The following is a 12,216-nucleotide window of genomic DNA, read 5'->3' as shown; positions in this document are numbered from 1 at the left end:
ATCTTCCCCAGGGTCTCCTTCTGCCCCCCAGCTCTGCCTTGTATGTTTGACCCTGTGGCCTACAGAGGGAGCTTAGCCCATCACTGCATTTGCTCTCACAGCTGCACACAGGATAGGGCTGCCTTCCAGCCTGGGATGCCTTCCCCTGGCTGCAGGTTATTGTAGTTACGACAGCGATGGCTTTATATCTTTGAAGTGATTAAGAGCTGATTGTGAGTGTAGGGAGCATGTCTCTGTACACGTGTGTGAGCATCTGTGTGCTCTCAAACACCGGGGAAGAGAGATCGGGCTTCTGGCCTCATTTGTAGAGGATCATGGAGCTGACCCTTCCCAGCTCTGCTCCCCACTTCACCCTCTTGAAAGGGTCGTAAGCCAAGAAAGAGAGCCCAGTAATGTGGGTGTTGAGTTCTGCTCTCCCCTTTGTCAGACTTCTTCAGCTCCAAAGTAGTGTAAGGGAGGCTCCTCAGAGGAAACGGCTGGCCTTGTTGGCTCATTAATATGCTCATTGCTAGACCACAGCCATCACAATATAGATTGAAGCCAGCCATCCCTGCCGCTTCCACCCCCTTCCTGCTTTCATGGGGCCTGCTGGGAGAGTAACAGGACCAGAGGAAAGGGCCTCCTTTCACCATGATTCATTTAAGGAATCCTGTAAAACAGACTTAACTGCATTTGGGGAAGTCATGTGGAAGAACAGCTCGTGTGCCAAGGGGAATGGCAGTCATGGTAGAACAGACACCTCCCTTTCTCATGCAGTCAAGTTTGCCATCAGTCAGTCGGTAAACATTGATTAAGCTCCTGCTGTGTGCCAGGGAGACAAAAAGAGGTGAAAGGCAGCCCCTGCCTCCAAGGAGCTAACTGTAATCTAATGGGAGAGGCAGCAAGCAAACACCTCTGTAAGACACGCTCTAGAGAACGGCTTCCTGTAGGAGATGGCGTGGTTAGCGCACATTCAGGAATCCGAGGAAGCCAGTAGGTGGAAATGAGGAGCAGTGCCCTCCAGGCATGGGGGACATGTCCAGAGCTGATAGAGGAGCATGGATTTAGTCCTGGAAGCAATAGGGAGCCACTGGGGTTTACTGAGTAAGGGAGTGACACGGGACCGCCTGCACTTTAGGAAAATCACCGGAGTGGGGACTGGAGGGAAGAGAGTGGAGGCAGTAGCCCCTCCAGCCCTGGTGGCTATGGCAGTGGTCTGATCGTGAGATGCAAAAGGCCAGCACCAGGGTGGGGGTAGTGTCAGAGGAGAGACGGGGGCAGATTCAAGAGCTGCTGCAGAGATGAAAAGGGCAGGCCTCAGGGAAGGTAGGAATGGGAAGTGTATAGGGGAAAAGATCGTGAGTTGTGTTGGACATGTTGGATTCAGGATGTCTACTGAACATCTAGCTCGAGATGTCTGAAAGGCAAAGGTTAGGACAAGATAGGAAGGTTTGAGAATCATCAGTATAAAGATGGGAGCACATAAGATCATTCAGTGAAGCGTTAGAGAAGGAGAAGAAAAGAAGACCCAGGACAGGACACCGAGGGTGAGGGGGAGAGAAAGAGAGAGGATGAGCAGAGAGGAGAGAGGGAGGGAGACACAGAGAGAGAGAGAGAGAGAGACATAGAGAGAGAGAGGGAGAGATGTCTCAAAAACATAAAGAGGAGAGTATCAAGGAGGAGAGGGTGGTCAACCATGTCAAAGGCTAAAGAGAGGTCAGGGAGAATGAGGATGGAGAAAAGGCCACTGGACTTAACATCATTGATGCCTTCAGAGAGGGAAGTTTGGTGGAATGATGAGGTGGGAAGCTAGATTGCAAGGGGGTCAAGAAGAGAAAGTGGGCACATCAGTGACCTCTTTGTGGAGTAGCTACTAAGGGTAGAAGAGCTATCGGATAAACATTAGAGGAAATGAGAGTGTCGAGTAAGGATTTTTTCAAGATGGTGAGACCTGGGCAGTGTTTGTAGGCAGTAGGGACAGAATTAGTAGAGAGGGAAAGAGTCAGGATGACAGAGGGAGCCATCTGTTGGAGGAGATGGGATGGAATAGGACCACTTCAGCAAGAGGAGAGGTTAGCCTTCATGGGAGACATGGGAGAGGCGTCTGGGTGAAGTGAGAGGAGGAAGTAGACGGCCCATGGCCTCGGTTTTTTGGGAGGTTCTCAGCTGAGAGAGAAGAGGGAGGGGAAGTTACAGGAGACTGGAGGAGGAATGAAAAGGACAGCAAGAGCCATTGTGGAGATGTAAGGGTTATGGGATTTAAAGATCTCCCATGCCCCATGGACGTGCTGACATAGCAGAGCAAGAGAAAGTGAAAAGCCGAGCTAACGGTCCTGCGGTTGGCAGTTGCCATTTGGGGAAATAAACTAGAAAATTTATTAAGATACCAAAAGACTGAATCCCAAAACCAGAAAGTGAAAGCCATCAGAGTAGTTATGACATTGGCACAGGTAGATAAAGTAGAAAGCACCCACATTTTCAAGCCTTTAAAACAGAACAGGCTACCTCAGGCAAAGGTCCTCCTCTCCCCACTCACAGCAACCACCCAGCGTCCTGCATATTTGTAATCTCTATAGGCATTGTGAATATGGCATTGCTGATACAGGAGAGCGGGAGAGGAAGGTGAGAAGGCAGGGCTTGCCGAGCAGCAGTGAAGGCTCAGCTGAGGCCACATAACATAACTTTGTAGATGAAGCTAAGGGCATACAGGTGTTTCTAATGCAGATGACTTGTGAAGTCATAAAGGCTAAACTCAACATTTGAATGCATCCCATTTTCTTAATCCTTGTGAACCCTCACAGTGGCACAGGGCCATCCAGACGGCTTCTACTCTGGCCTAGGGAGACTTAGCTGGTCAAGGACAATAGGCCTTGAGCTGATGCTTCAGCCTGATTTTTATGGTCAGGAAACAACACAAGCTAGAATGGGAAGGATTGAGGCCTGGAAGGGATCTCAGAGCTAACCCTCCTCTTACTTTCCCAGAAAAGGAAAAGTATCCTTTTAAAAAAAAATGTTCTCTCCTACCCTTGTCCTCATTAGAAAAGAAAAAGCAGAAAAGCCAAAGACAAGTGTCCACACTGGCCGTGTCCTCCAGGGTTGTGGCTGGCCAGCACTGATCAGTCTTCCAGCGCTTATCCCCCTTTGTCTTTACAGCGTTATTGTTTGTGTCTAAATTGTTTTCCTGCTTCTGTTCCTCACTGCACTCTTGTCAGCTCATGCAAGTCTCCCAAGTCAGTCACTAGCTACATGACACCGGGCAAGTCTCTTAACTTGTTTGCCTCAGTTTCCTCAAATTTAAAGTGGGGGTAATAATTGTACCTACCCCATACTGCAGTTGTGAGGAACAAATGTGATAATAACCGGGAAGCACTGAGCACAGTGCTTGGCACATGGGAGGTGCTTAATAAATGTTTATTCTCCCCCTGCATGTGCCTTTGGGGGGTATGGGCTTATTAATATTGTTGCTGGGTTGTGACTTTTGAGGCATAAATCCAAATCACTTTCCAGAATGACTAATAATACTGTTATACAACTCTACCAAGGGTGTGTTAATGTTCCTGTTTGCCCACAACCTCTCCAATAATTGTTGTATCTATAAACTGCTGTATCCAGTGTGCCATGTGCAAAACCTAATGCTGTGGAGTGCCGTGTCCCTCCCATGTCCCTCTCCTTCCACGCGTGCTGATAATACCTGTGCTCCATACCCAGTCCCTTTTTTGTTAACTTGGCCAATCTGATGAGTGTGGGATGGAATTTCTGAGTTGATTTATTTTTGCATTTCTCTAATTATTAGCAATTTGGAGGAATTTTTCATAGGGCCGTTAGTAGCTTGGATTTCTTTGTTTTGAAAGCACCTGTTCATATCATTTACCCTTTGAGCAATGGCTCTTGATCCTTGTAAATTAGAATCTGTATGTTAAATACCTTTTTTTCTGTCATCGGACGTGTTTCATTTTGTGCGTTTATCTTTTTTAAAAATTTTATTTTCAGGGGAGGCTAGGTGGCACAGTGAATATAGCACTGGCCCTGGAGTCAGGAAGACCTGAGTTCAAATCCGGCCTCAGACACTTAACACAAAAACTAGCCGTGTGACCTTGGGCAAGTCACTTAATCCCTGACTGCCCTCCAAAAAGCAAAAAAAGAAAATTTATTTCCAGTTCCAGATTCTCCCTCCACCACTCATTCAGAAGGCAAGAAATATATTTGTACAGTAGCCATGTTGAAAAAAGAAAAAAAAGCAAAAAAAAAAAAAGAATGAAAGAAAAATCTGCTTTAGAATCCATCAGTTTTCTTTCTGGAAATGGAAATCATTTTTTCTTCCTGAGTCTTTTAGGATTTTCTTGGATCGTTATCATAATTAGAGTAGCTAAGTCATTCATCACTCTACAGTATTGTTATGACTGTGTACAATGTTCTCCTGGTTCTGCTCATTTCATTCAGCATCAGTTCATATAAGTCTTTCTAGGTTTTTCTGAAGTTTGCCTGTTCATCGTTTCTTATTGGAACAGTAGTATTTCATTACATTCGTATACCACAGCTTGTTCAGCCATTCCCCAGTTGATGGGCATCCCCTTAATTTCCAGTTCTTTGCCACCACAAAAAGAGCTGCTTGTAAACATTTTTGTACCTAAGGATTCTTCTCATCCCACTTGTGTGATAACTTTGGGATAGAGCCCTAGAAGTGGAATTGTGAGGTAAAAGGGTAGTAGCCCAGTTTTATGGCCCTTTGGATCCAGTTCCAGATTGCTCTCCAGAATGGTTGGATCAGTTCACAGCTCCGCCAGCAATGCATTAGTGTCCCAGTTTTCCCACACCTTCTCTCTCATTTGTCATTTGCCTCTTCTGTCATATTAGCCAGTCTGATAGGTGTAAGGTGGTACCTCAGTTATTTCCATTTTTCTAATTTTTAGTGATTCATTTCCATATATATCTTGAAAAGGAGATCTTGATCAGAGAAAATTCCCATAAAGGTTTTTTCCCAGTTTTGCCAGCGTTGCAGTGCTAGTAGTGCCGGGGCCAGGAGCTGAGATGAATCTGTTCCTCCTGAGTTGGTGCTCTCTTCATTCCAATCAGTTGCCTTCCAGTGGAGGCCTCCATTTCATTGACTTTAAAGGCTTTCCCAGTTTCATTGGGCCTGTTCTGCACCACAGCATGCCAGCGAGTCTGATTGAAACATGCTCCTACCTGTTTCCTCTTCAGGTGCTGTATCCAGTGTGCCATGTGCGAAACCTAATGCTGTGGAGTGCCGTGTACCTCCCGTGTCCCTCTCCTTCCACGCCTGCTGATGATACCTGTGCTCCATACCCAGTCCCTGGTGCCAGTCCGGAAGATCAGCCTCTGAGCAGGTGAGCTGTCAGGCCAGGTGTCAGTGTGGATGTGGATGTAGAGGGAAGGGGTTCGGGATGATCCAGGACCTCTGAGGCTTGCTGGGGGCCTGGAAGCATCCTCAGCTTTCAGAATGCTGCAGAAATACCACGGTGGTGTTCAGATTCACTCTGAAACATTTTAAGCAAAATTGTTTCTGGATGTCTCCCTCAGGTTTTCAGTCGTTGTGGTATTGTATGGCCATCTGATTACCATATGACTCTTGCTGCATGTCAGTAATGTATGCATGCACACGCACACGCACACATACACACATGCCACCTTTTACTCAAAGGCAGGTGCAGTATTTGAAGCTCAGAAGTTTTTCATGGGTACCCAAGGATGGTCTCCCGTTCATTCAGACCTCCTCACAGGTGCAGAGCATTGATCGTCTGTCCAGAGCCCACACTCCTGCTTTCCTTGCCCACTGTCCCATTACCATCACATACTTAAGGGTTGGGGATGAGCGAGAATCACTGCACTCAACTCCCGCCAGATGAGCTGGGGCCTCTGGAGGAGCCATGCCCATGACGTGGGCCCCCCTGGGGGCCTAGCCACTCTTCCTGCTGTCCAAGTGGCCCTGGCCTCTGGTGCTGCTGCAACGGGCTTGGGGTGTGATCGTGCCCATCAGTCACACTTGCCTGTTAGTGTCCTTACGGCTTCTAATCTCCACTCCCTCTCCCTTCCCAGGCTCCCAAAGACGCGGTCGTTTGACAACCTGACAACGGCCGGCGACAGCAGCGCGCCCCCGACTAGCCGGCGCAGCAGCGACCCCAGCCTCAACGAGAGGTGGCAGGAGCATCGGCGCTCCCTAGAGCTGAGCGGTCTGGGCGGCCCAGGGGAAGAGCCCTGTGACGGGGACAGTCTGGGCAGGCAGGCCAAGGCCTTGGGGGGAGCTGAACTCTCAGTTGCCGCTGGCGTAGCAGAAGGGCAGATGGAAAACATCCTACAGGAGGCCACTAAAGAGGATGGGGGGCTGGAGGAAGCCCCCCCAAGGAGCAGCACCGAGGGGGTGGAGACCCAAGAGGAGGCTCTCCTGGATAAGAAGAGCCGGCGGGAGGACACAGAGCTCTGTAAGAAATCAGAGATGGCCCTGGTGGCTCTGATGACTTCTCCAGGAAACAGCCCACGTCAGTTCTTGGCAGGTTTCCCTGGGCACCCAGATGAGCCCGGGGCTCTGCTGAGCCATACCCAGGAACACCCCAAGAGGCACAGTCTGCAGGAGGGGCCTGGGGAGGGGCCTGAGAACAGCAGTGTGGCCACAGACAGCCATCAAGCCCCATTGCCCCCTGAGATTCCCTATGGCACCTCCCTGCCCCTAGCAGTCCCGCTGGGAGCAAGAACATCTGCTGTGGAAACATTAACAGAAGGGGAGGCCAAAGCAGACCAGCTCTCCCAGGGGCCCAGTCACAGACCTCGCCTCATGGACAGCGGGGATGATGAGCTTTGTCGAGCCGATGGGGAGCACCTGGTAGACCGGGCCAGGGTGGGATCAAAAGTACCCAGGACTTCACACAGCCCAATGCCTTCTTCCTGTGCCTTGCCCTTAGCTGAATGTAAAGAGGAGGTTGTCTGTAACGGAGACCTGGAGGTGGAGAACAAGGCCACAGAGAGCCCTGGGGGGCTGACCGTGCCCCAGAGATACCCTGCCCCGAATGGACACTGTCTGGACGGAGAGCACGGCCGGGTCAAAGGGCCCTGGAGCCGACGGCTGTCCACCACAAGCGGCAGCTCCGCCCAGCTCCAGTTGCGGAGCGCACACCCAAAGTGGCTGCAGGGCCAGCCGGGCAGGCAGCCGGCAGCGGGCAGTCCAGACCAGCCTGCCCGCAGCCATCTGGACGACGACGGCATGCCCGTCTACACGGACGCCATCCAGCAGCGCCTGCGCCAGATTGAGACAGGCCACCAGCAGGAGGTGGAGACCTTGAAGAAGCAGGTCCAGGAGCTGAGAAGCCGCCTGGAGAGTCAGTACCTGAACAGCTCCCTCCGCTTCAATGGGGACTTTGGAGATGAAGTGGTGAGTATGCTGGGCCTCATCAGGCGCCGCCGCCTGCAGAGACTGGGCTCCGGCCCCAGGGCCCGGCGCCTCTCCTGCTCAGACTCAGGGGATTGGTGAGGAGCCGCCGCAGCAGCTTGTCTCCTGGAGGGGTTCTCCCCAAGGCGGGCTTTGGGGGCAAGGCCGCGAGAGAACCAGGGCCAGAGAGGCCCCCGGCTGGCCTGTGGCGGGGCCGCCGCAGCCGCGTCTGCCCGTCACCTTGGCGTGCTCCATCTTGCTTGCATCTCTGAGGGCGGGTGCTCTTTGCGTGGGGCATGAGGACAGCCAGAGCCCTTGCATGCTCAAATGTCTCCTGAGGCAGGACCGTGCTCATTCATAAGGACTGGCGCTCCTGGAGAGAAACGTAGTCTGTGGGGTTAGCACCAGACTTAGCATTCGTTCTGCGGACTCACTGTCCCCTGCCTAGGTGGTCCCACTGGGTCACCGCCGAGGGAGGAGCCAGAGCACCCCCCCCCGCCTGCCTCTGGTGAACAGGCGGGCCTGGCCTTGGGATTGTAAGCTTGCGTTCATTAAAGGCGGGTCTGTCCAACATTTCCAAGTGAAAGTGACTTTTCAGTCTTTGTCTTGTTTTCCCAAGGATCCCTCAGAGAAAGGAGGTCTGGCACAAAGCACTCGGTTTTAGCTAGGCCTGGATGCTTTGGCTGTGGCTACAGCCCTAGCCCGCCCAGAGGCTCCTCCCCCTGTGAACACAGCTTCCCCCCAACCTTGCCACCCCAGCTCCACCATCCCAGGGGAGATCACACTCCTGCGGGCTTCCCGTGGCCCCCAAGCAAAGCTCACTGAACACTTAGCTGTCTTGGACCCCCTGCTCCTCCTCTGAGGCACCAGCAGGGCAGGGACCCACACACCATTTAACTGGTCAGCAGCCCCCAAAGCGAGTGCACCTTGGCCCCCAGCCCCCTCGCTGACCCTGCCCCTTCCTCATTCCCCTCATTCGTTCTGTTCAGCTGTGTTTGTTTGCCAACAGACCTCGATCCCCGACTCGGAAAGCAGTGTGGATCAGAGCTGCTTGTCTTGCTGCAGCACAGAGGTTTTCTCTGAAGCCAGCTGGGAGCAGGTGCATAAACAGGACGCAGAGGTACAGACTCACTCCCTGCACCGCTAACCGCCGAGCTGTCTGTGATCTCCCCAGCCCCTTTCTGTTAGGGCAGGACCCCCCGGCACAGCGCGGCGCTGCCCGGGCGCCTCGGCTCTGCGCCCTCACCTGCCAGCTCTCTAGCTCCACACACTCTCTGAGAACCAGCAGGAGGCACTCATTGTCAGGCCTGCTCGGGCCCCAGGCCGGAGTAGGGAACCGGGGAGCTCGTGGCCGCTTCTTTTCTCTGAGGGGAATCTGGCGGAGATGGTTTGGACGCCTTTCCTTTATTGATGACTCCGAATCTCTCGAGTCGGAGCCGGAGGAGCCAGCATCAACCCTTCCTCTCCTCTGCCTTGGCTTGGCCCTCTCAGGCCAAGCACCAGTGTCCCCCTGGCTAACCCGACTCTGTCTTTGTCCCACAGATGACCCGCTGGCTCCCTGACCACCTGGCTGCTCACTGCTATGGCTGCGACAGTGCCTTCTGGCTTGCCAGCAGGAAGCACCATTGCAGGTAACCACTGCCGCCCTGCCCTGGGCCGCCCGGCTGCCCACGCCCCTGTGGCGTGCACTGGCTGGTTTTTGCAGAGTGATCCCTGCCCCCACCTCTGACCGTACACTGTATGTGTGCCCTACCTTGGTCACATCAACTTCTTGTGGATTGAAAAATCATGCAACGGCCCTCTTTGTTTTCTTACCAAGTGAAGAGATTGAGAAGCACCGTCCATCTTCCTCCTTCCCCGATTCCTAATATAAAATCCCTTTGTCCTTTGTGCTGCCACAGCCCTTCCTTGTGTGGTCAGGACACCCCAGGTGCCGGCCTTCCTCAGTGTGGGAGGGGCCGCCCCGGTAGAGTCTGGGCCCCCCCCCCCCCTCCCAGGACAGATCGTGGCTTTGCTGAGTTTCTGGTCTTCAGAGGGCTGCTGTTCTTCGCCTCTGTTCTCAGTTACTGTGCTGTTGCTTTTTTATCTTTGTTTCCCTTCCTGAACACATTAAGATGGTGAAAGCAGCTTCGAGAAAAGGGGGGAGGCTGGGTTTTCTCCCTGCGACCTCAGGTCATGCCTCTCCCCCAGTGACCTGAGCAGCCACCCCCGTTCCCTGGCCCTCAGTCCTCTGATTCTAGACACAGGAGTGAAATCTGGATGCTCCCTTAGAGCATAGGGAGAGGCTAGTAAAAACTGGAAGGAACTTAGAACATGGAATGATGGGAGGCAAATGTCCTTTAGTCAGCATAATGCTACTGAGTGCCCACTTCATATTAAATACCGTACAAAGCATGGAATGCAGAGATGAGCGGGACATTCAGCCCCAGCACGAGGGGTGGGTGGGAAGTGACGTGGCTGAAGTCAGATGGACGTTTCCAGGCAGAGCCCAGTCACCAGACCAAGTCTCCAGATGCCAGTTCAGGCTTCTTCCCGCCACACCCTACTCCACACGGCCCCTCAGGATTGCTTTCCCGCCCCTGGCCCTGCTCCTTCCCACTCAGCTTGGCCAGCCGGCTCTCAGCCCAAGAGGGCAGAGCCTTCCAGGAGCTGAAGGTTCCTTTCTCAGGTTTACCATCTTTTAAAGACTCAGTGACCAAGGCAGTCTGTGTTGGCCTGGTCAGGCTGGCTGGAGTAACCCAGCCGCTCCTTCAGGCCCTGAAGGTGACCACAGTGGTCAAAAGACTGCTCGTTTTGAACTGGAAAATTCCATGAGCAGCTGTAGTTGGCTTCCCTGCAGGAGCACAGCCAGCCCCGCCAGCCTCGAGCCGCAGGGTGCCACGGGCCCCCTTCTCTGGGGCTTCAGCAGCGTCCCCATTGAGCTGTTTCTCCCCTCCTTGCAGGGACACTGACCGTGTTGATCCCATGTGGTGAGCATTTACAGCAGCCTGTCTGTGATGTCTTGCATTTCTCTGATAACTTCTCCAAACTAACTCTTTTTCGATTCTCCCTCTTTCTCTCTCTCTCCACTCACCAAGACGTGAGCCCGGGGATTGGGGTAGTTTAGGCCAGCAGGTGCAGAAATGGAGGCAAACCAGAGCACGTCCCTCTCTCAGGAGAATGGCCTTTAGGACTCAGTCGGGCTGTCGCTGTGTAATTCACTTGACAGGTCAGTCCGTGACATCTCTGATCAGGGAAGAGCCTTTCCTGCCTCATTTTGTCAGGGAAGCCTCAGGGTAACCTCTCAGGGCACTGCCAGCCTTCTGCCCTGCACGTGCCTTCTGGCCAAGTCAGACGGAGTCCTTGTGCCCCACCCCATTCACCCCCAGCCCCAGGGAGATGTAAATCCATGAGCTGGCAGCTCCAGGCTCTGTGGAGTGTCTAAGGCAGGTCCCTGAATCTACAGGAAGTAGCCCAAGACTGCCTAGTGGTCGATTCAGGCTCTCTTTGCAGAGCCACTGGCCTGGGCCAGCAGCAGCTCCGGCTGCCTCGTGCTTCTTGGGGGCAGGGTTCTAGAAAATACCTCCTGTGCACTCTGCTGTCTGTCCTGGCGTCTCTTCCCCCACCCCCAGACCACATTCTTTCCCTTCATTGACCTTCCTGGTCTGCCTCTGCCCAACAAAGTATGGCCCCTTGCAGGGAGGGACTGGCTCTCTCCTGGCTCCCTTCTGACTCTGAGAGCTAGCTTAGGGCAGACCTCTTCTGTTAGCTGGGCGTGTTGGGCCTGATCTCAGTCATGGGGCTGGGAGGGGAGCCCGGAGAATTCAGTCAGACCCTCTCGTTTCACAGGGGAGGGGATGGAACCCCAGAGGCAGGGAGAAGAAGGGGGTCAGTATCAGGAGCTAACGTGTCCATCGCTGCCAAGGCCCACGAGCCTTCCTTGGGCTGCTGCCTGAGGCCCGTGTGAAAGAGGGAAGAAATCCTGGGCACACTCAATGTGCGAACCTCTGTTCTGCCAGAGGTGCATGAGCTCTGGGCTCCTCAGCCAACTGACACCTAATTATGGGGGGGTGGGGTCCTCTAGCCCTTCCTTGCCCTTTTGCATCCCCTTCACACTCTGAGCATGCAGCACACGGCTGCTCATTCTGTGGCTTTGCATGACTCCATATGCCCCCATTACTGCCCTCCGCAGCCCACGGGGATAGGAGTGAGGCCATTCCACCCAGCTCTGGTCTGTCTCAGTCTCATAGGGGCAAAAAAAGCACACGCGTGTGTGTACGCATGTGTGTGTGTGTGCGTGCACGTGGGCCTGTGTTCCCCCTGTCGAGGCAGTGATGACCTCAGCGTTTCTCATGGGCCCGGGGCTGCTGACTCGGGCTCCGGGCACAGTTCAGGTGTCCTGCAGATGCCCTCAGCCAGCAACCATCCTTCAGCTTGGTACCACAGGATGACGGTTTCCTCAGCTCATCAGCTCCCCCAGAGCCCCAGGGAAATGTGCTGCCTTTGGGTTCTGCTCTCTGCCACACCCAGCCATCATTAATGATGTCACCTGTTTCTTGTGTCTCCCCCTTCCCAACTCAAGGAACTGTGGGAATGTTTTCTGCTCCAGCTGCTGCAATCAGAAGGTGCCGGTTCCCAGCCAGCAGCTCTTTGAGCCCAGTCGAGTCTGCAAGTCTTGCTATAACAGCCTGCACCCCACAAGCTCCAGCCTGGACCTCGAACTGGAGAAACCCATTGCTGCCACTTCAAACTGAAGCTTCTGCTTGTCGGGGACGAGTGGGTCGGGCGCCAGGCCAGCTCTCCCCTCGGGGAGCTCCGCACACACTGGGTACCCTGAGAAGGTCCTGTGGCCCACGCACTTCGGAGTGGGGGGCGAGGAA

The 12,216-nt window shown here is 53.6% G+C and overlaps 1 protein-coding gene across 6 annotated transcripts in view; it reads left to right on the top strand.

The window, feature by feature from the left end:
• Positions 1 to 12,216, top strand: part of MTMR3 (myotubularin related protein 3) — a 192,521-nt gene extending 180,305 nt beyond the window's left edge. For 3 of the 6 annotated variants that reach the window (XM_069081504.1, XM_069081500.1, XM_069081501.1), the window contains 6 exons: positions 5,179 to 5,324; positions 6,034 to 7,360; positions 8,367 to 8,477; positions 8,900 to 8,988; positions 10,300 to 10,326; positions 11,919 to 12,216. In XM_069081504.1, the coding sequence (XP_068937605.1) occupies positions 5,179 to 5,324; positions 6,034 to 7,360; positions 8,367 to 8,477; positions 8,900 to 8,988; positions 10,300 to 10,326; positions 11,919 to 12,090 (1,872 nt within the window). In that variant the 3' untranslated portion in view covers positions 12,091 to 12,216. The remainder of the gene's footprint in view (positions 1 to 5,178; positions 5,325 to 6,033; positions 7,361 to 8,366; positions 8,478 to 8,899; positions 8,989 to 10,299; positions 10,327 to 11,918) is intronic. The other 3 variants (XM_069081505.1, XM_069081503.1, XM_069081506.1) reach the window with 3 other exon arrangements.

The sequence above is a fragment of the Petaurus breviceps genome, unplaced genomic scaffold, assembly GCF_028583685.1.
Source record: "Petaurus breviceps papuanus isolate PSGF00001 unplaced genomic scaffold, PetGlider_PUasm1.0 99, whole genome shotgun sequence".
Lineage (NCBI taxonomy): Eukaryota > Metazoa > Chordata > Mammalia > Diprotodontia > Petauridae > Petaurus > Petaurus breviceps.
This window is presented reverse-complemented; position numbering and strand designations above follow the sequence as displayed.